Source organism: Neofelis nebulosa, chromosome 3 (genome assembly GCF_028018385.1).
Source record: "Neofelis nebulosa isolate mNeoNeb1 chromosome 3, mNeoNeb1.pri, whole genome shotgun sequence".
NCBI classification, from domain to species: domain Eukaryota; kingdom Metazoa; phylum Chordata; class Mammalia; order Carnivora; family Felidae; genus Neofelis; species Neofelis nebulosa.
In genome coordinates, this window is record NC_080784.1 from 39,864,514 (window position 1) to 39,886,879 (window position 22,366).

Consider the following 22,366-nt stretch of genomic DNA (forward strand, 5'->3'; position numbering starts at 1 on the left):
TTTTTAGAAAATGTTTATTTATTTTAAGAGAGAGAGAGAGCACGCGCACACAGGGGAGGGGCAGAGAGAGATGGAAAGAGAGAATCCCAAGCAGGCTCTCAGCATAGTGCCGGACATGGGGTTCCATCCCACAAACTGCAAGATCATGACCTGAGCCAAAATCAAGAGTCAGACACTTAACCTACTGAGCCACTCAGGTGCCCTGAGCCTTTCCATTTTACCTGTTCTTTAAAAAGTGCTCTGTGGAGGAGAATTGTCATAAATCAGTACACTGCTGGTACTTTATCAGTCCTTCTAAGTGATAGTAAAGAGCTTTTTCTCTCAAAGCACTCTCCTATATCTGTCTGCCTATTTGGTCTACTTAGTTATTAACTAGACCCCAACCCTCTTTACACTGGGAAATCTTAGGAGAAAACTTTAACAAAAAGCTCAATAGTAATGAATTCCCTTGTGAGCTTCTGGGGGCTCCAGGGTCTACAGAAGGTCCTATTGCTTGCTGTAAACACTTGGCGTGATTCAGTGCATTTCTCAGTTATAGAGTTGAATTTGACCCCACTAAATTACTTACACCTGGATGCAAGGGAATTATTGTATCTGGAACAGCTATATAATCTTATTTGATTTGTCAAATCAAACAAAAATTTGGCTTGCCAGGTTTGAATCTGGCAATAATGGGTAAGTATATTAATGTCTCTAGTGCCTTGGGTATCATCTTGCCTTCTAATACTTAACTGTAGGCTACAACCAGTGTTATATTATGAGATGAGTCAGGATATAAAAATTGAGTCTCAGCCAGTACTTTCTTAAACATTTTGACATGGAACACTCCAAGTAATCTACCTAGAAAAACAAATTGCACAAAGATCAGATGATTTGTGTGCGCAAATAATAAACTAAATGTTGTAACATCAGAATGTGAAAGACCAGCTTTTAAAAAGCAATAAAAAATGATCTGCTTGAAGAATAAGATAACGCTCCAAATCTTAATTAAAATAAAAGATAAAAGGGGGGCGCCTGGGTGGCGCAGTCGGTTAAGTGTCCGACTTCAGCCAGGTCACGATCTCGCGGTCTGTGAGTTCGAGCCCCGCGTCAGGCTCTGGGCTGATGGCTCGGAGCCTGGAGCCTGTTTCCAATTCTGTGTCTCCCTCTCTCTCTGCCCCTCCCCCGTTCATGCTCTGTCTCTCTCTGTCCCAAAAATAAATTAAAAAAAAAACAAAAAAACAAAAAAAAAAAACGTTAAAATAAAAGATAAAAGAGTAACTCCCATGATTACTGACTAAGAAGGAGCCACCTTGCCCAGCTCCTCATGGTTTCCACATCACTATGAATGAGTATATAAAAACATTCTCCAAAAATCTCCTATTAGTCCCTAAACTGAATGCAATCTCTGAATTATAAACCAGGCAAGCAGGCATGATCTACCAACAGAATAAAATAAGGGAAAGGCATCATCTTGGAAAATCCAAGATGGACGGTGCATATTCCCACATAAGAACTCCCAGATGGTTAAGTTCAGGTTACCACGATGCTATTAACCTCCCTCAATCTTCAACAAAGAGTATCTTAAAAATGCAAGGATTCTGTTTTCCTCCCTGAACTCTCATCTTAATATTTTACATATTTTAATTTTTTCCTTTTCATTGATTCTGACAAATCAAATATTATGCTAGACATATCAAGTTCTATACTAGATTGTCAAGAATGATAGCATGGACCAGCAATTAATTAATTAATTTCTTTCTTTTCTTTCTTTCTTTCATTCTTTCTTTCTTTCTTTTTAATGTTTATTTATTTTTGAGAGACAGACAGAGCATGACAGACAGAGAGACAGAGCAGTGGAGGGGCAGAGAGAGAGGAAGACACAGAATCTGAAGCAGACTCTAGGTTCTGAGCTGTCAGTGCAAAGCCCAATGTGGGGCTCAAACCCTTGAACACTTGAACTGAGAAATCATGACCTGAGCCAAAGTTGGACACTTAACCAACTGGGCCACACAGGCACCACCCACCCTCCAATTTTTTTTTTTGATTCATAATAAGCATTATTGAATAATACTATTAAAATAACATTGAAGAAGAGTATTTTGTGACATAGAAAGATATTTACACTTGGAGCACCTGGGTTGCTCAGTTGGTTAAGCATCTGACTCTTCATTTCAGCTCAGGCCACGATCTCATGGTTTGTGAGATAGAGCCCCACATTGGGCTCTGCGCTGACAGCATGGAGCCTGCTTGGGATTCTCTCTCTCTCTCTCTCTCTCTCTCTCTCTCTCTCTCTCTCTCTCTTTGTCCATCTCTCTCTCTCTCTCTCAAAATAAATAAATAAACATTAAAAAAGAAAGATATTTATACTTTAATATGGGAGAAAAGCATTATGAAAGAAATAAAAGTATCTCATTTAAAAGAAAAATCATAGAAACAACCTAAACATCCACTGATGGATGAACAAAGAAAATATGTATATGTCCAATTATTCAATTATTATTCAGCCATAAAATAAGGAATGAAATCCTGTCATTTCTAACAACATGGATACATCAATGGACATTGAGGGCACCATGCTACATGCAATTCAAAGACAAATACCAATGATCTCATCCATATGCAGAATGTAAAAAAACAAAGCAACCAACAAAAAATGAGCTCATGGATATATGAGCTCCAATTATAAAATAAGTAAGTCATGGGGATGTAATATGGCATGGCCCAGCAATTTCTTTAGTGTTCACATACTGCATGGAAGCTCTGAGCTACTTGCTTTAGAGCACCATGATTGGAAGAATGTGTTCAAATAGAAAGGCATGAGGTAGCAGATCAAGAACACAGTGTAACACTGGGAGTTATTTTAGAGACACTCAAACCAAAGCACAACTCCACTGGCACTTTAGTCAAGTGAAAATGGGTAAGTGATTATCTGCTTTTAATTACATTCAAGGTTCAAAAGGATGGTCCCATCAGGAGCATAGTTGGTCAACACCTTAAATAATCATTTGTATAATCTAAGGGGGAAAAAGTAGTAATCTACACAAAAGCACTGGCAGGATCTGAGAAATTCAGAAAGAAGCTGGTGGTGGGAGGGGTGATTAGGGGTTAAGGGAGAATTAAAAAACAAACAAAGAAACACCAAACCTAACAACAAAAACTAGAATCACTTTGCTAGCTTCATAATTTAAAAATAAACCCAAAGGTAGTACAAGCTTCTATTTTTTTTTTTTTTTTTTTTTGGGACAGAGAGAGACAGAGCATGAACGGGGGAGGGGCAGAGAGAGAGGGAGACACAGAATCGGAAACAGGCTCTAGGCTCCGAGCCATCAGCCCAGAGCCTGACGCGGGGCTCGAACTCACGGACCGCGAGATCGTGACCTGGCTGAAGTCGGACGCTTAACCGACTGCGCCACCCAGGCGCCCCAGTACAAGCTTCTATTTGGGGGCAAGGCTGACTAAACCCTTAAGAGAGTTAAACAGCTATCGATTATAATGTAGTCTGCAGAAAGACCTTCCATAAGGAGCCAGGTCACTTCTTAAGACCTCCTTTGGGTAAAGATCACATCAACACATAAAAACTTGTTAGTCTGGCAGAATCACACATGAGAGAAAACAAGAAGGGACTCTAGTGGGAACTCTTGAACACAAGAAGGGACTCTAGTGGGAAGACAGTTGAGCCAGTATGAGAAAAATAGAGTTCTGGAGATAAAGTTATTTTTATCTTTACACTGCCAGATACTTCCTCCCTAATTCTCTAATGGGCCAGGGTTATAACTAGTACAGACACTGTTCCTGAATTCTCACCCCAGGGGCACGTGGGTGGCTCAGTCAGTTAAGTGTCCAACTTTTGATTTCAGCTCAGGCCATGATCTCACAGTTTGTAGGTTCAAGCCCTGCATTGAGCTCCATGCTGAAGGTGTGGAAACTGCTTGGACGGTTCCCCCCTCTCTCACTCTCTGCCCCTCTGCCTCCTTTCCCCACTTGCACCTGCTCTCTCTCTCTCAAAATAAATAAATAAATAAATTAATTAATTAATTAAAAATACTGAATACTGACCCCAATATTTAAATCTATTGTTCTGAAAGGATCCAGATAAAGGATGAATTTATGAGACAGAAAGATGTTCTGCTTCAATTTAAGAATAAAAAAATATGCATAAACAGACATTTGCAGGAAGTTTTTCAAATTATGACTAAGGATTTTTCCCATATTATATAGATATACATTTCTGAATGGGCAAATATAAATGATCCATTTGACAAGAATCTCCTTCCCAGGCTCTAGCCTTAAACTAAAGAACAAAGGGATCTAGTTAAGAATGACAATAATCTGCAAATCTCTAACGAAAAATTTTAGGCTGCAATGGGCATTGTAATATCTTTCAGGCTCCTTTGCAGGTAGATTTGATTCACAGAAGAAGAAATGAGTAATATTTATGTACCAATATTAAAGAAATAACAAGCAAAGCTTATGCAGAATGGAGAGAATAGAGCTGATAGTGCCTTTCCTCACAACTGCAACATATTTTACAACACAATGAATTAGGCACTTCCATTTCCCTTCAACATGTTTATGGCTAACATCTCCTAGCAAAGGAAGAATTTTATTCAAAATACAGATAAAATTCACCTTCCCCAGAATCTAGCTCAGTCTTTAGATTCCTTTTACAGAGGAAATAACCCCCACCAACCTCCGCAAGATTTCTAAAATTAACATTGTTCAGAACAAAGCTATCATTTTATCAACCCATGAATTTTATGGATGGTGTCTCTGGGAGGAGAAGTGACTGTCTAGGCACATATTGCTATTTATAGAAAGCAAGACCCAGGCCCGACCACAAGGATGCAGCACCCTGGTACAGACAGCAAACAGCCAACTTTTTGCATTTACTACTACTCAAAGTACCAGTTTTACTCTGAAATTTCAGTGTTGGAGAAACTGATTTCTTTGCCATACTATTAAACAATAACTTTACACAATTTGTTTGAATCCATACAATAATCAAGTAGAGAACTCTTAGTTTAATCTCTAGTGTCAGATTAGTCCTCAAAAAAATGTCCCCAGGATTCAACCATGCTTGTTACATTCACCCACAACAACATGAAACAAAAGCATCAGGCTGAGATTTTCCTGATCTATAATGAATGTATAATGTAGTTCAGCAAGAGATAAAGAAGGAAATAAATGAGGGGTGTCTGGGTGGCTCAGTCGTTTAAGCATCCAACTTCACCTCAGATCATGATCCCAGTTCCTGCGTTTGAGCCCCACAGGGGGCTCTGTGCTGACAGCTCAGAACCTGGAGCCTTCTTTGGATTCTGTATCTCCCTCTCTCTCTGCCCTCCCCTGCTTGCACTCTGTCTCTCTCTGCCTCCCAAAAATAAACGTTAAAATTTTTTTTAATCTTATATAAAAAAAGGAAATAAATGATACTATCAACATGAACTTTTATAGATTTATGTTTCAAACCTATAATTGACTTACTCAAGTTAAAAATTAAGCAGACCAACTCAGTATACTAAAGAATCCTACATTTATGAAGGAAGACCAGACACCATGACATGGCTTGTGGTATCTCTATAAGTGTATGACTGTATAAAGAGCTGCTTTAGACTCTGTCTTCAAAAAAGTTCAGAATAAGCTCCTTTAGAAAATTTGTATAGAGTCCTCCTCACAGGGGATGGCCATGCAGTGGCACTCAGGTAGTGTTTGTGTATGCCCAAATCTGTGCAACATGTAGCAAATGTAAAAAATGTACTGGAGATAAGGTGTTAAGTGCAAAGATGTCTACATGAGTATGTGTTTATTTGTTTGTGAACTTCTGGTTAACTGCATTGCTGTTCTCTGCCTCCTGGGGTGCTATTCTATTGGTTAGGGTTCAAAAATAATTTTTTTTTATGTTGCCTCAAATATCATGCCATTTTTCATATTGTCGACAAACTCCATTTAGGGGAAAATGGTTAAATCTCTGTTAGAAGTTACTCCAGTAAGTAGCTTTGTGTTAACTACTCACTACAGGAATAAAAAGCAGCAGACTGCAAGGAATTGACTTCAGTGTTTGAAGTTATGAAAGGCATTACAAACTCCAGTGAATGAAAAGGCCATGGTTAAAATTTATGAAAAGTACTTAAATGTGTCCTTTTAATCATCTCATTTTCAATCTTGGTAGATTAGTAAAAATAAACTACATCAATATTAACTTATTTATAGCACTTTGAGTTTCTCTGTGGCTCAGTAATGCCTTCCCCAACAGTGTGGAGGAAATTACTTTCTATGCATTGGGGATCATATATAGAACTTCAATATAGTCTCACTACAATAAATTACCTTCCTTGTTTCAAAATAAAACAAAACACACACACACACACACACACACACACACACACACACCACACACACACACCAAATACAAAACAATAACAAAAACACTAAGAAACCTAAGCAACATCAAAATAATTTACACTTGAGGTATAACTAGATCCATGGGAAACATGTGGAAATTCTTGGCAGAATTGAGGCCTAATCAACATTTCTTATACTATACATACCAAATTCTGGAGTATCTGCCTTTTAAGAAATTGATTCCAAAATGTTACTTCTGTCAAAGGCAGAGCAACCAGCTGGGCTTGACAGCAGGAAGGTCTGTACTGCCCCCTCACGGCCAGGAGCCTCACTGGTAACTCTTCTAATAACAGATCCTTAAACTGATAAAGAGCTTAAACCAAAGTGACAATTAATACAGTTGAACAATGAATGTGCTCGCCACAAAATGCATAGTCTTCTAAAACATACTGACATGTGTCCTACATCTGCTTCAGAATTTGATATAAACAATGTTATCTAAAAAAAGACAAAACCACGTTCCAAATGGAGGTCTAAAGAATATAATTTAAAATACCTTAAAGAAAAAAAAAAAGGCCACACAGAAAATCAAGTTTTAAAGAAAATAACATACAGACTGTTTCAGTAGTTTAAATTAAACATTCTTCAGACTGTGTCAAAATGAAACAAAGGATTAGAAAAGTGAATTTTCTTAATTTAAAATGATTAGATCAAGGGAAGCTTTTAAGATATTTTGCTAAAATAAAAAGCAAGAGTATCTAATCCTTTCTGAAGTCCTTTAACACCTGCTGCAAATGAAGAACAAAAATGAATAAACCAGATAAAAAGTGAGGACAACAGATGAATAAAATTTAAATAAACCATTATGTTTTTAATGAACAATAAAACAGAAGTTAGAAACATGAAAAATGAAAGCTTTCAAGGAATACAAAACATGTTATAACTCCAGCCCTCTTACAAATGACAATTATTAATACACCTATTCTAGGAAAAGCCAGAGTTCCAAAGAGACAAAATTAAATCCCAGGAGCACATACCACAAGCACCTTACCTTTTTGGAGGGGAAGGGGAGAAGACTTTTTTCTAATCATTGGATTAGATATCTTTCATTTTGAGAGAAGAGACAGAAAATTAAAAAGTTTTATTCACATGATTAGCAGGAAGAAACACTAATTTGATTTTAAGCGCTAAAAAAGTACTACTAGATAGAAATAAAGTGAATAAGAATTCTAATTATTACCCCCTGGGGTAAAATGCTTACACTGTGGATAGAAATACATATTGATATGTATTTATGCATCTATAATATAATTTGGTCTCCTATATTTATGGTGCAAGCCTATCCTGTTATCCAGTTAACTTCATTTAGGGAACAAAAATGGCTAGTGAAAGATTAAGTTCAATCTATCTAATTTCCTGTTCTAATGATTTTATATTAGCTCCTTCTGGTGTTCAAATTAAAAAGACTAAATAATCCTACAAAAATACTTTTTATGAGATATTGGGGACTTAGTTACAATCTTAAATATACATTTCAAAACTTAGATACCACATATGCTTAAAAAATATAACTAAAAATTTTTGACTATAATTTCCAAAGTACCATACGATGACCTATTGATTACAATTCTACAGGGGTCTTTTCTACTATTTGCTCTGTGCAATGTTGGCAATATTCTGAAGGAAAAAAAAATGCCTGGCTTTTTCTTACATAGATGCAATATCAAACAAGAAAACCTGTACCATGTAACAAAAAGAGAAGACAGTAGAAAGTCTTTTCGTTTCACATCTATGCCTGATTCCAACATTAATTATACTATGCAACCATAATTCTGGGTAGACTAACATTATGATGCTTAAATTATCAAACGGATTGGTGGCAGATAATGATGATGCATTTATTTCCCAAAGTCTTTGACTGCATACTGTGGGTATAACCCACGTTAGAACAAAATCCAAAGATGCTTCTTAGCACTCTTAATAGGAGCCAATTTCAGAGCCATGTTGAGAATCACATGCACGCTTACATACATTTGGTTATTTAACAATATAATAAGCCATCCAGTTCTATCATAGCAGGAGACAGTAGTCATCATGCCACAGGGATCACATAGTGGTCTCAACAGAGACCAATACATCACCATGAAGTCACATTAACAGGACTGTAAAGAAGACATGTGAACAGGACATGTGAAGACACATATTTTTCCCCAAAGATACAGCTTTTAAAAAAAATACTGAAGGGGAAAGAGCTATGCCTGAAGACATCCTAGCTAGAAATTTTGCTAATGATTGATGGGGTTATATCCCACTGTGTCATAATCTAATGGGGGTAGATTAAAAGCCAACATGTTTCTTAAAGTCACATTAACGTATTTTGTCCCCTTCATGCCCACCTCTGTTATACTTTGAAGGGAACCTGCTATTACCAAAGCCTTTCAATACTGTAAATGTCACAGAAAGAGCCTAGGAAGGTGAAAGGTGGTAGAGTGAAAGCCTAATGTCACTCTCAGTGGGTCTGGATACAGAACTTGTGAGAAGGCTCAAATGACACTGAGATCCACCTCCTGAAGCTTTCTCTGTGCGTTATCAAACCTCTCAAATCTCCATCATAATCATCTACATCTCCAGCTCCAGAGTTCTGTGATCCTATGATTCTATTATTCCATTTTTAAACCTGTGGAGTGGGAGTGTTTCTGAGTACCCTGTTCACACAGATGGTGGTGGGAAGAATCTCAAGAATATGTTGCATGTAGTAAATGCCCATTTCACTACGTAATCACTCCCTTCACATTTCATATGAACAGAGATAATATTATCCTACAGATAGTCACAAAGAACAAGTGGTTAATGGCAGCACAACCAGCACACAAATGTGTAAAAAACACGAAAGAAGAAATTCTTCCCAAATACACATACCCAAAGCTAATGACTCTGTACAAGGCAAGAATGTAGTTCAATGAGACCAGATCACTATTGTACAGCAGCTCTATATATTGTGGGGAGAGCAAGGGAAGGGAGGCAAGAGGAACTAACTGAACGATAAAATCATACACAATGTCTCTGTATTCTTGATGTTCTAAAAATATACTGCACTGACAAATCATTTGTCAAGGCAACCTTTCCGAGAATAAAAACAAGATCAATGTGCCAACCAACACTTTCCCACAATCATCTCATTTTGAGCATTGCCTCACCCTTCTCCACAAACAGGCTTTTTTACAAAATTGACCCATGCCACAGCAATCTTTATATTTGGAGTTCAGATACCATCCCTTTCATCTGATCTCACCTGATTAGAGCCATTTTTTTACATTACTTTCTTAGTCTGTCACTGCACATTAGACATTGTCAAAGAGTATATCAAATTTTCAATACAGTTTAACATGGTATTTTTTACCTTAGTATCCTTAGCAGAAAACTCTGAGGAGTTAGAAATTTTCATAGACTTTGACCGGTGGGACTGCCGCCGGATAGAATCCTCCCGGGAGTATTTCACGGAACCTGAGGTCCTCACCCGCACCTTGCTGGTACTCTGAACACTATTCACGCCAATCATTTTGAAGGTTGACTGGGGAAGAGGCTGGGAGAAATAAAAAGGCACTTTCCAACCGCTGCAAGGCTCTAACGCTGAAGGAACTCTGTCGGGTTGTGCCTGAGCAGCTCAAAGAGCAGAGATCTGCGTTAGCTTAAGAAACACCAGGCTGCCTCCCCCAGCATCTTCAACTACCCTGTTTGCAGCGAGTCTGATTGTTCCAGGCACGGCTCACGTCACTGGCTACGAAGAGGAAAAAAATGCAATCCCACCCCTGCTACTCGTCTCTTTTTTACACACACACACACACACACACACACGCACGCACGCATGCACGCACGCATGCTCCATATTCACACACTGGAACAAATGGCAATTGGCCAGGCAAGCTATTCATTAACATTCCAAATAACAACACCATTTCTCTTGTGACATTGTACATCAAGCTCATTAATGTCAACAACAAAATAGAGATACCACAAATAAAAGTCTCAAGTAATCTGTTAGGCACCATGTGGGGTGTGAACAAAGATAAATCTCCAAAAGGCCAGGGGGTTGCAGAGGTTGGAGGGTGGGAGTAAGTATGTAAAGCAAAAGACTCATCAGTTACAGGCTAGTAAAAAGACAGTAGCCACAAAGGCATTTCCAGCTATCATCTATTTTCCTCTCTTTCCTGTTCCAGGCCACACATGGTTTAACAGTAATTTAAATTGTATTGCCTTCTGAAGAATTAAATGTTTCTTATGACCTTAGAGCACTGAGCCAGATATTTAGACAGGAATTGTGTCCAGTTATATGAGGGGAAAAAAACAGAATAAAGAGGTGACACTACCTTCCTATCATACTAAAAAGTTTTAAAAAATTGGTCATTTAGCACATGTTAATTTTAAATATGGCTTAGAGTGAGACCAAAAAAACCAACTCTGATCAATAAAAAGCAAGAGCTTTTCCAAGAGGTGTAAATGCTCTGTTAGCGTATAAGAACACATACAACCTTCTGAGTAAAAGTAACACATTGGAGGTTATTAGAAGATCAGATAATTTAGCTTCTGACACACAAAGTCATTTTGAGCATAACACTCAGCACTACAATGCCTTGCTCATAGGGCATCACAGGGGTAGAGAGAGGGTCAGCTAAATAAGCCTCCAGATAAAAGAAGTTTTCATGTAAATATAAACAACAAAATTTTAAAATAGTTTGTAAAATGCCAATCTAGGAACACAGTCTTGCCTCAACACTCAGTTCCTCAAGTCTGAATTTTTCCTTGAGGACTCAGGATGTTCAGGCTGTTTCCACCATGTCAATCAGCCCAGGCAAAGGGATATGTAGATGTGAGGTTTAGTTTTACCCTCATGTCAGGGGCTTCTTCCACCCTCCTCTAGACTTCTTTATTTTTCATATCTTTGAAGCACTTGATACTTTAACTCTGCCATAAGCAAAAATAATAATAAATAATTTTTGATACTATTTTGTCTAAAATAATAATAGATAATAGCTTTTAGAAGAACTTGGGGAATCTCCTCTAAGAATTCATTAAGTTTAGAATGTTATAATTCTATAACATCATTTTGGCTACTTTGTGGTAAATTTTTCTCTTTTCTCAGGTAATTTGAAACTATTGCATAACTGTTCTTTAAATTCAAAAAATCCATAGTGAATTTACACGTTACAAAGCATGTCCCAAAGATATAAAAAGTGGTGTGCTGTAACATTATGGTAAAGTTATCATTTAACATGTGCATAATTCTAATTTAAGTATATGATAATTATATAGGTATATAGGCAAATATCTTCCATTTAGCACAAGCAAGCTTGAGGTAGAACTGATGAATGAACTAACAGCAAAGGCAAGATAAAAATTCAAAAAGTACTACATAAAAGACAATGAGTCCCTTCCTCAGCATGACTAGAAATACAGAGCATTGGTTTAAAAGAAACACATCTTTTGGATATTTGCCAGTCACCATAATGAGGAGTTAGAACATGTATCCTGAGGAACTGGATTTCCTTTTCTCCACCAAAAAGGTTACATAAAAAGGATGAAAACCATGTATTAGTATGTACAGAAATGGATTCTGATATACAATTTGATTTCTGGGAAGTTTAGCATTAATATGCTATCTTTGTCTACAGACTGTCCAACTGGCACCACCATTCCTGTAATGTCATTATTAATAAAAACTTTCATCTGTTTAACACCTTATACTTTATAGAAGTAACATTTGTTATCTCACTTTGATTCTCAACTTGACAATTTTGCGAGGTGGGTTGAGGTGACATTACAATCCCCACCACTTTACAGATGAGAGAGGTCAGTTCAGGAGATTAGCACAGAGCCAGCATTCAAATCCTCAATTAATTAATTAATTATTCAGAGAGCAGGGGAGGGGCAGAGGAAGAGGGAGAGAGAGAATCTCAAGTACGCTTTATGCCCAGTGCAAAGCCCAACACAGGATTTAATCCCTGACCCTGGGATCATGACCTGAGACAAAAATCAAGAGTTGGACACTCAACTGACTGAACCCCCTAGGTGCCCCTAAATCCTCACTTTAAATGATTCCACCAACCACACTATCTTCCACAAACTATGGCTGTTTACATTGGCCCTTTCCTTTTTAAACCTATAATAAAACTTTCTGCAAGTCAGGGAGAGAAAAGTCTTCCTCTGTGCCTTCCCTGTATTTTCTGTCCCAAACTCCTACTTGGACAGAGTGAAGACAACCACTGCAATGCCGCTAGTAGTAAGAATAAACAACAGATGATGCCTGTAATATATCTGAATATGTCCTCCAAGTGGTATGTGAAGAAGCTGGCAGGACCCCTAGCACTCAGGCCTGGCCTCATCCTATTGACCTAAGCTTAATTACCACCACTTCCCAATACCACTCTCTCCTTCAGTTAGGCCTGTCTCTTGATTCCAGTTTAATACACTGCACTGTAGCTTTCACTCAGCCTCAAATAAAACACAAGCTCAGCTCCTTTGACACCTTCCTTAATTACTCCCCCATATGCTGTCCTCACACCTGGAACTCTGTTGCTCTACCCTGATCCTCCACATAGCTGCCTTCTCATCATTCAGAGTTCAGCTCAACTGTACTTGTTTTAGGAGACTTTCTCTGTCCCCTTTCCTAAAAGAGCCCCCACTTTCCACCCCACTCATTCTCTGTCATAACTGCTATCTCCTGGTCTTAATGGCATTCACTGCTGTCTGAAGCTACCTGTACCTCAGAGCTTACAAAAGTGCCTGGTGGAGAGCAGGAGCTCAATGACTATTTGTCAAATAATCAAACTCCTTAAATATATAGTAAGCTTCCCTTCTCTATTGTATTTCATGCAGTTAAAATTCCAAGAAAATTCAGCATATTTTTTTTCTGAAAAATGGATATAGTTAATACACAATTAATTTCTTTCCTAATGGTACAAAAGAGTATGCAGTGAAATTTAAGTTCTCTCCCCCACCAGATTCCTAGTCCTCTGCCTAGAAAAAAGTACTATCGCTAGTTTCCTATCTATCCTTCCAGAGATCATTTATCCATATACACTATGTGTTTGAGTATGTGTATATTATGTCCTTTTCCTTCTTATGGGCTATAAATGAAGGCATGATATATAGTCTTTTTGTTGCTTGCTTTTTTCTCCTATCATCGAGATCCTTCTATATCAGCACAAAGCTACCTCACTCTTGTCAACAGCTGCAAGGTATATTCCAGTGTGCTGATGTATCATATGTTATCAGGGTCTTATTATTGGATATTTAGTTTACAGTCTTTGCTACTCTAAATAAAGATGCAATGAGTATGCCTATAACATACCATATCTTAAATAATATTTAAACAATACGGTTTTCTACTTATTTTCTGAACAAGTCTTATTTTCCTTTCCCTACATTTACTTCAAATCACCCACAGTCATCATGTTAGGTATATATGGGGTTCACAACCAGTTTCAATATGAATCATTTCAAAGACTTATGGGATGGCCTTGTCCTGCCCCATCCTGCTCTGAGTGGGCTTGACTGTCCTTAGACTTTAGCCAGCCTGTGCACAGATAGCCTGCTTGGTATAAAATACAGACAGGCCTCCTGGAGGGCAGTGCTATTTAGAAGTTCAAAATAACTTTCCATAAAAGCTTTAACAGAAAATAAAGGTGACTTCCATATCAAATAGAAATAGTAAGAGAAATGTAATCATGAAAATTAACTAAAAGTCTGAAAATTGGTGCATCACCTTCTGACGCTTTTCTGACAGAAGATACTATTTAGTACATAAACCCTAAAAGGCTGCTAAAAAAGTGTTCCAATTAAAGGTCAGCAGAAAAACTTTCTAAGCCTTTCCACAGGCAGAGTCCCAGAGAAACTAAACCAATTTAATACTGTGTTCATGTTGCCTACTGGGTACCAGGTGCTGGGGATATACAGCCCCAGTACAAGCCCCCTAAATTTAGGAAGTTCATAGTCAGTTGGGGTAAGGGTTAGAAAAAAACAGAAAATTTTACTGTGATAATTATAATGGTGAATACCTTTGAGAGATCAATGAATTGAAGACTTGCAGACCTCACATGAGATAGACAAGAGAGTATCAAGGGTATCTAGCCAGATGCTTCTTTCCCCTCTAAGACAATGTCATGAAACCACTAGCAGAAAAAGATGAAGACTGAGTTATGAACTCTGGAGAGAAGCCAAAGTGGTAATGAATTCTAAATACCGATTCCAGAGGTAGAATTATTAACACGATATACAGAAGGGCTAGGGGAAAGGAGAGAGGCATGAGGTGGCAAGAAAAAAACCAGCTTTAGTTTATTTTCAGAACAGAATGGTGGATGTAACATTCACCTAATTCAAAAGGATCTCATGGCTTACCCTAGGTTCTTAGAACACACAAACTTGTACAAAAGAGAGTAAAGTAACAGAATGCTGATCTTGGAGTCAGAGGTCAGGTGCTCTCTGAGGCTCTCTAGCCATGAATGTTACATGGTCCAACATCTTCAATGTTGGTGCTAGTGCTACTGTCATAAAGGTGCTAATGAATGATTTTCTTCTAGGCCATTCTTATGAACTTAATTTCATTGGGAGCTGGAAGGGACCTTAGAAATAATCACCTTCAATCTCTTCACTTCATAGGTGAAGATTCCTGAGATTCCGAAACATGAAGTGACCTGTCTAGGATTTCATAATGAATTAAGTGATAGAGACTTGCGCCCAGGTTTCCTAATTTCTAACAGAAGTTGTTTTTCTCCTGTGCTGTTTGCTTCTTTAAAGCTATGGATTCCATGGCCATACACCTTTTCAGACTGCAATAAGGTTTGAAATGGTTACCTTAAATGGAAAATTCACTATGGGAAGACTGACTCCAGAAGTGAAATGGAGGCCAGCCATTCATAGAACGACTGCAGAGAAGACTTGAAAAATCAACTCTACCAATAGCTTAGGAACTAGTCTTAGGGTCCAGGAAGTTGTGTGACAGCTCCCTGTCCCTGACGTGGCAAGAGTGACATTATGTACCCTCCCATTCTCTGGATGCTATTCCTTTCTATATAGCAACATGATCACAAAATTAACCTTCTAGAGGACAATATCTACTTTACTGTAGTCTTTGAGAGTACATAAAAACAAAAAAAAAAGATTTAAAACAACAAAATAGAAAAATTAGATAAAAACTGATTCCTTGCTTTATTTTCCTATCTTCTTCCAGGCTTTCCCATAATTCTGATACTTTTCCAATCTGGGGACCCATTTTGAAACTCCGTAAATGGTGGTAGCCTAGATTCTTCTAGTACTCTACACCCCAAGACTAGATCCTGAGCCACAGGTGGTACAGCCACATGAGACCTCATGCAGGCTCACCTGCCTAACACCTGTGCTGATAGTGTGACCTGAACTCTGTTGTCATGTGCCACCAACCTACCACTTTCGTGGACTGGACACACAAGACTACATTCCAAAACAGGACTTGGGACAATTTCTCTGTGAATAGACACTGAAACTGCTGCTCTCTGGTCCCTTTATCCTTCAATCCCAGCCTAATGAGCAAGTTTCACAGTCCCTTCCCTTTGTCCACTGGCCATTTTCCTAAAGGTCTGATAATAATTATTTTTATGCATCTAACCTGGGCACAAAAGTGAAAAGTTTTATCTAGCAGTGGGGCTACGTATTTATTTAGGTCATAATTCAGTATCTAAAAAGTAAGATCAGCCTAATTCTAATGAACAACCACTGTCTTCAGTTAATTAGCAGTTGGAAGTCAAAATCCCTATGACTTGTTCAACCTATGAAGACGTATTACCTCACTCTAGCAGCCCTCAATCTTGCCTCTATTATCACATGCTTTAGTTCCATCTGTTCCTCATACAAAGCAACAGGATGGGGAAAAAAATCTTTAAATAGAACCTTCTTACATTTAAAATTAAATAACATTCTTGAGGGGGGGAAAACACCCTGTAAGCGTGAAGTAGTTCCAAACTTGAAAAAAACATCATTTTCCCTCATAAAACCAAATCCAGTGATGTAAGACATTTAGACAAGGGTCAAATATTAGATTTGCTATTTAGCCATCATGAAAATACAGAAGGAAGACTTCATCTATGTATTCATAAGACATAATTTTCTATAATGCTGTCACATTCAGTTCAGGCCTTCTAGAATGGTAGAAAAACCTATCATGTATACCTGAAACACTATAAATTCTTCTTTTTGTGCTACAAGACGGTACTCTTCATTCTATCCCAAAATACACACAAAATGCAAACACAGAAATGGTTATCATTTCAGAGCCCAAAAAGATATTCTTCTAGGAAGTAAACCAATAATTATAGATGGGATGGTAAGTGCTGAGAAAATATTCTGTTCCAGAAGCTAATCCAACAAGCCCACTCACAATAATTTCTTTATAACATTTAGTGTTAATTCAACAAATATTCCCTAAGTGCCTAACTCATGCCAGGCACAGTGTCTGGGAGAAAAGAAAATGGTTAATGATCGCTGCCCCTGCAGGGCTTCACACCAAAGACAAATTATTCTCTGAGTATAAAGTAATGCTAATCAGAATGCACGACTCTAATTTTTTTCCAGAAAAACCCCATGAGTTGTATAGAAAGAGCACCACTTTTTCCTGCTTCTCGTTCATTTATCAGAAAACCCCTAGAAACCACAAAATTTCATTTTCCATTTCTTTGATTAATTTGCTTGGTAGTTTGGGTCACTTTATCAGTTCCTATTAGTCTTTAATAATTTCAAGTCATATTTAATTTCACCAAAAATAGTCACCACTTAGTGTTACATAAGAGTAACCGTCAGCTCTATAGTACAAAAGACAAAAAGACCTGTGTAATTCTGTTCACCACTGTCATTTCCCTCATTCACTGTGTTAGGCACTAGGAACAGAATATTAACAAAACCAGACAGATCCTGTTCCTACTGAGTCTACACTGAGATAGACATTAATCAATGAATCGTTAATTAGTAAACAATCAATCCAATAGGCAAAAGTGTGCCACTGCCAAGAGGAGAAGCACAAGGTACTCTGAGAGTCTACAACAGGTTCTGAGCTGGTCATAAGTCTTAGAAAGCTCCCCTGAGGAAGCTGATGATGAGATGGAATCTGAACAACAAACAGGAAAGAAAGGGACAAACAGTCTAAGCAACTGTAGCATAATAGTAGTAGCTGTGGTTATACTTGTCAAGAAAGGGACTGCAAAAATTGCTAATTTTTTAGGGATGTTTTTTGTTTCCAAATCTATGTGTGGCTTTCACTTTCAAAAGGACCAAACTACTCACACTACATATTATTTTAACTTCTCAATCAGCAGTTCCAATCAAAGAAAAGAATAGAACACAGACTGTTAGGAACAATTCAAATTTCTGTAGTACCAAAGTTGTGCTCTGGAGCTTCAGAAGGTCATTTCTGGGGCAGAGGGTCCAGGTGGGAGGTTGAACTGGCATAAATTTACCTTCAGGTAAACTCCTGAAAGGTTTAGAAAAATCCTGGAACAATTTGGGAGACTAGTTCATTTTGAAATAGGTAAAGGCTAGACCATACATATTACAGAGTATCAAATGATCAACTTCTCATACTGAGCCAGATTTTTCCAATGGAACCAAACCAATTAGAAATGTGCAACCTTCAAAAAACAAAACAACCAACCAAACAAAGCAACAGATTTCTATTTACTACTCCCTGCTTCATTCAAATTTCAATGTGGCCAAGACAATGCCTGTGCCTTCTACAAGGCTAACAGCACTTAAGGTTGCAGTAAAGTGCAATGGTTATGAGCCAAAACAGACCAGTGTTTTTACATCTTGAATTCATCACTGACTGCATGTATGACTTTGGGTAATTTTCTTGAATTCTCTAAATCTTGATGAAAAATGGGGGAAACAACTCAATGTATATTTGTTGACTTTAGGCTACTCATCAAGAACAACTTCCTACTTTAGGGGTAACCCTTACCGTGGGCCAGAGTGGGGGGTTACAGACAGTCTCTGTCACATAAGCTGGCAGCAAGGGCCATGTGACCTATGCTTGACGACCTGGTGTTCACAAGGGAGTGATGTCAGGCCACAGGGGCAACTAAGCATCCCTGTTACAGTAGTGGTGGCAGTTTGCAGGGTTCAGACCACACCTGTCTCATGGAAGCAAGTTGGCATTTTCCTCTGCTGTCAGCCTTCCTTGGTTAGAACCTATTTTCCAATACAATTCTCAAATAATCTCCCCCTCCATTTTGTGAACTACCTGACGACCTTCCAATTAATTATTTTTACACATATGAAGGGCCAGTTTCTTATTTATTTTTTGTAGTTAATAATCTTGGCTGGTACAATTTCAAGCCATATTTGATTTCAATTTAATTTCCATTTAATTATAGAAAATGGTAGAGAAGAAACACAGATGAAGCAGTTAGCATAATCTCATATGTTAAAGACACAGTTGGGATAATTGAGTAGAAAGGCTAGATCCCGATGCTCTGAAAGAGTTGTGATTTTGAGACCTGAAAATACTTCTGTCCGAGTTTCATGAAACAAACAATAAAGCATCTTAAGCCAGAGTTTCGCTTCAGTAACAAAGATTAAAAAGATCTTGGTACCTATTTAAGTCTGGGCCACCAAACAGTAAATAATAATAAAACATTCCTGTTCCCTATGCCTTAAACACCTACCCACCATTCCCACCCCACCAACCAACTCTGCTCATCTGGGCCCACCACTACAGTGCTCCCCAAGTCTCTGGGGAAAACATCCTACAGAACTCTAATTAAAAAGTGAGGTTACCTCTCTTGCACTTCTTACTTAGATAATAAGTTAAAATTATTCTGATAAATTAAATAGTTTTCAGGATAGCCCTAGTCATTCAAGGGATCCGTAGAGCTGGCCAAGTATGTGGAAACATATACCATTCCCCCCAAATACTACTACCTCTTAGATATTAAAAACAATCCAATACATATTTAAAAATTTTTTTAATGGTTATTTATTTTTGAAGGAGAGAAAGACAGAGCGTGAGCAAAGGAGGGGCAGAGAGAGAAGGGGACAAGAATCCCAAGCAGGCGCCAGGCTCTGAGCTGTCAGCACAGAGCCCGATATGAAGCTTCAACTCAGGAGCTGTGAGATCATGGCCTGAGCCAACGTCAGACGCCCAACCAACTGAGCCACCCAGGGGCCCCTTCAATACACATTTTAATATAAGAGGAACCAATAAAGGAAAACAGAGAATCTAAGACAGATACCAAGACAAAAGGACCAGAGCTATCCTGAGCAATTCTCAAATTCTCTAGGGATAAGACTACTCCTAAGAAGACTAAAGATCTCCAGTGGAAAGGAAAAGCTTCTTTACAAAGAAAAGCAACAACAAAGGGCTGATGAGAGCTAATATTGCAATGATACTGAGATCACAACTTGAGCTGACTAGGTGCAAGCTGACAATCTAAATTAAATCTTAATATCTCTTAGAGGAAGCTGTAGACACAACAATTATTGAGCTGACAGCCCCAAATGGGCCTTGCAGAAAGAAAGTGCAAGTATGAGGTAAAAAAGTAACAAGATAACATCTTTCATGTCTCCTGCCACAATATGGTAGAAATATAACCGGTTAAGATATCAAGTACTATAGAAACAAATTCTTAAGACTTCTTCAGTGTACTTTAGAAGACCCCTGAGAGGTTTCACAGAACCATGGGCACCGTCTACCTATTCCCATGTAAGGGACATTTTTATTATGTAATAATTGATATACACAAAACAATACATAAAATGTTTATGCAAAATATTAAAAATAATGAAAGAAACACCCATCAACCCTCTACCTCCATTATATAAAATAGAATATAATCACCACCATTAAAACTTTCTGGGGTCCCATCCTACCTGTCTTGCTCTTCTTCCATATAAACACTAGAAAACAATTTTGCATTATCTTATAAAGCTTAATTTGTCTACCTTATGACCTGGCAGTTCTTCTCTCAGAAGAACTCAGAAAAGCTCTTACATTTATGCTTCAAGAGATGAACTGAAAAATGTCACTGTAATGGGAAAGCATAGGAAAAAATTCAAATGGTTAAATTAATTATGGTAATTTCATACAACACAATAGCATATTTTCCTATTGTAAAGTAAACTTTGTAATACGAGGGAAAAGGTAATGAATATTCCTGGGTGGAAACTATGCTGGGCTGTCCAGATGCCCTTTCAGGAAGGAAGAACATATCCAGCCTCACTGATTAGCTTTCTCTCTGAGAATTGCCCTGAGCTGAAGAAAGCTGTCTGGCCCAAGTTCACTGCCTCTAGGGAGGGATGACTTGGATCTGATGAGGAGTCTATGGCTGCCTGGCCCCTCTACACCCCACTGAATCACAGTCCAACTTCTTTTCCTCTTTCCTCCACAGCACCCCCACCCTGCTCCATCTGCCTGGTATTGGGATTCCTCTCCCTAATAAACTTCCTACAAGTTAACCTCTGACTCAGAGTATGCTTCCCAGGGAACTTTATATATGCCAGAAACTTCACTTACATTATTTCATTTAATCCTGTGACACACCTTACTAGGTAGACATTATTAATCTCGTTTTAGAGATGGGTTTTAGAGAAATTAGCTGAACTGAAGAAAGTGATTCAGTTAAAATAGGGACTTAAATTCAATGTTAAATCCACTAAGATCGCAAAAGCTATTCTCTTTCTAATACTGTGTGTGACCTATTTTACTAAGCAGCACTTTGCTTAACTTGTATTAGTATATATTCCTAGAAGCAAATAGAAGTACATTCCTTTTAAAATATACTTTAATTCAGGCACTAATTATAACTTCCACCCACAATTATCAAGGTTTTTACTATATTACAATAACACAGTATCACAGTCATTCAACAAGTTATGATGTTACTATTTCATCAATATAAATTTAAACAGGAAATACTTTGTTTTAATTGAGCTAGTTCTAACAAATCTGGCTCCACCACTTTATCAGAATGGCTGTTCTGACTAGGATAGGGAAGAGGTGTTCAGCCTTAAATTATACCATCATTGGTTTGGGCAGCACTATCTGCCAGAAATATAATGAAAGTCACATACATAATTTGAAAATTTATAGTAACTTCATTAAAATTAGTAAAAAGAAAACAGATGGAATTAACTTAGGGTTAATAGGGGTATTGCTGGAACTATCCAGATACTGTTTCTCAACCCCACTTTCAGCTAGATGCCTGCCAATGAAATGTGACTGGAAGGACTGTGCCCCACTTCCAGGCCAACCTTTTTAAGAACTACACCCCTCCCCCACCATGTTCTCTTTCCCCTTTTACAAGCAAGATATAGAAAAATTAAGGTATTTCTAGGTTTGCTAAAGCCACAAAATGGAAATAGGTTGCTATTTTTCTTCACAGAAAAAAGCAACTTGCTCACCAGGAAGATCTGCCTTGGACAACTGGGTAAGAAGGAAAATAAACCTGTATTTGGCCATTATATAATTTGGGATCATTTATTATCACAATTTAATCTACCTAAATTGATACACCTAGTTACAATTAAGAAAGAGGACCAAACATTTGATTTTTGAGTTTATTTCATGGTGACAACATAGTATGTGGTAAAAACCATAGTTTGATATTTAGTGAGCTGGCTAATCTCATTTGGTCAATTATTCTATATGAAGAAGGGTTTCCTCAAAAAATGTTTGCTGGGATGTTTACAATTCTAGGTAAAGATCTCAGGTAGTATAAGGATTATTGGGCAAGATATGATAAGAGAAAAATAAAAGGAATTCAAGTAGTATGAAAGATAAATTAATCATAAGAAACTTGTGGATAGGCATACTGAGATACAGAATGAGTGTGTGTATGTGTGTGTGTTGAGTCTGGATTTATCTCTAAGCCCAACGTGGGGCTTGAACTCACCACCCTGAGATCAAGAGTTTCACACTCCACTGAATAAGCCAGCCAGGCACCCCAGAACAGGTGTGTTTTAAGACACTGGAAAAAGTGGGGCGCCTGGGTGGCGCAGTCGGTTAAGCGTCCGACTTCAGCCAGGT

At 37.9% G+C, this 22,366-nt stretch overlaps 1 protein-coding gene across 24 annotated transcripts in view; it reads right to left on the reverse strand.

Annotated features, from left to right (window-relative positions):
• PSD3 (pleckstrin and Sec7 domain containing 3) overlaps positions 1-22,366 on the reverse strand; it is a 747,126-nt gene that overhangs the window by 252,056 nt on the left and 472,704 nt on the right. The window contains exon 1 of one of the 24 annotated variants that reach the window (XM_058720452.1): positions 9,722-10,145. The exons of the other annotated variants lie outside the window; for them this stretch is intronic. Coding sequence (XP_058576435.1) covers positions 9,722-9,880 — 159 coding nt within the window. The 5' untranslated portion in view covers positions 9,881-10,145. Of the gene's footprint in view, positions 1-9,721; positions 10,146-22,366 lie in introns of those variants that run through there. 24 annotated transcript variants of the gene reach the window in all.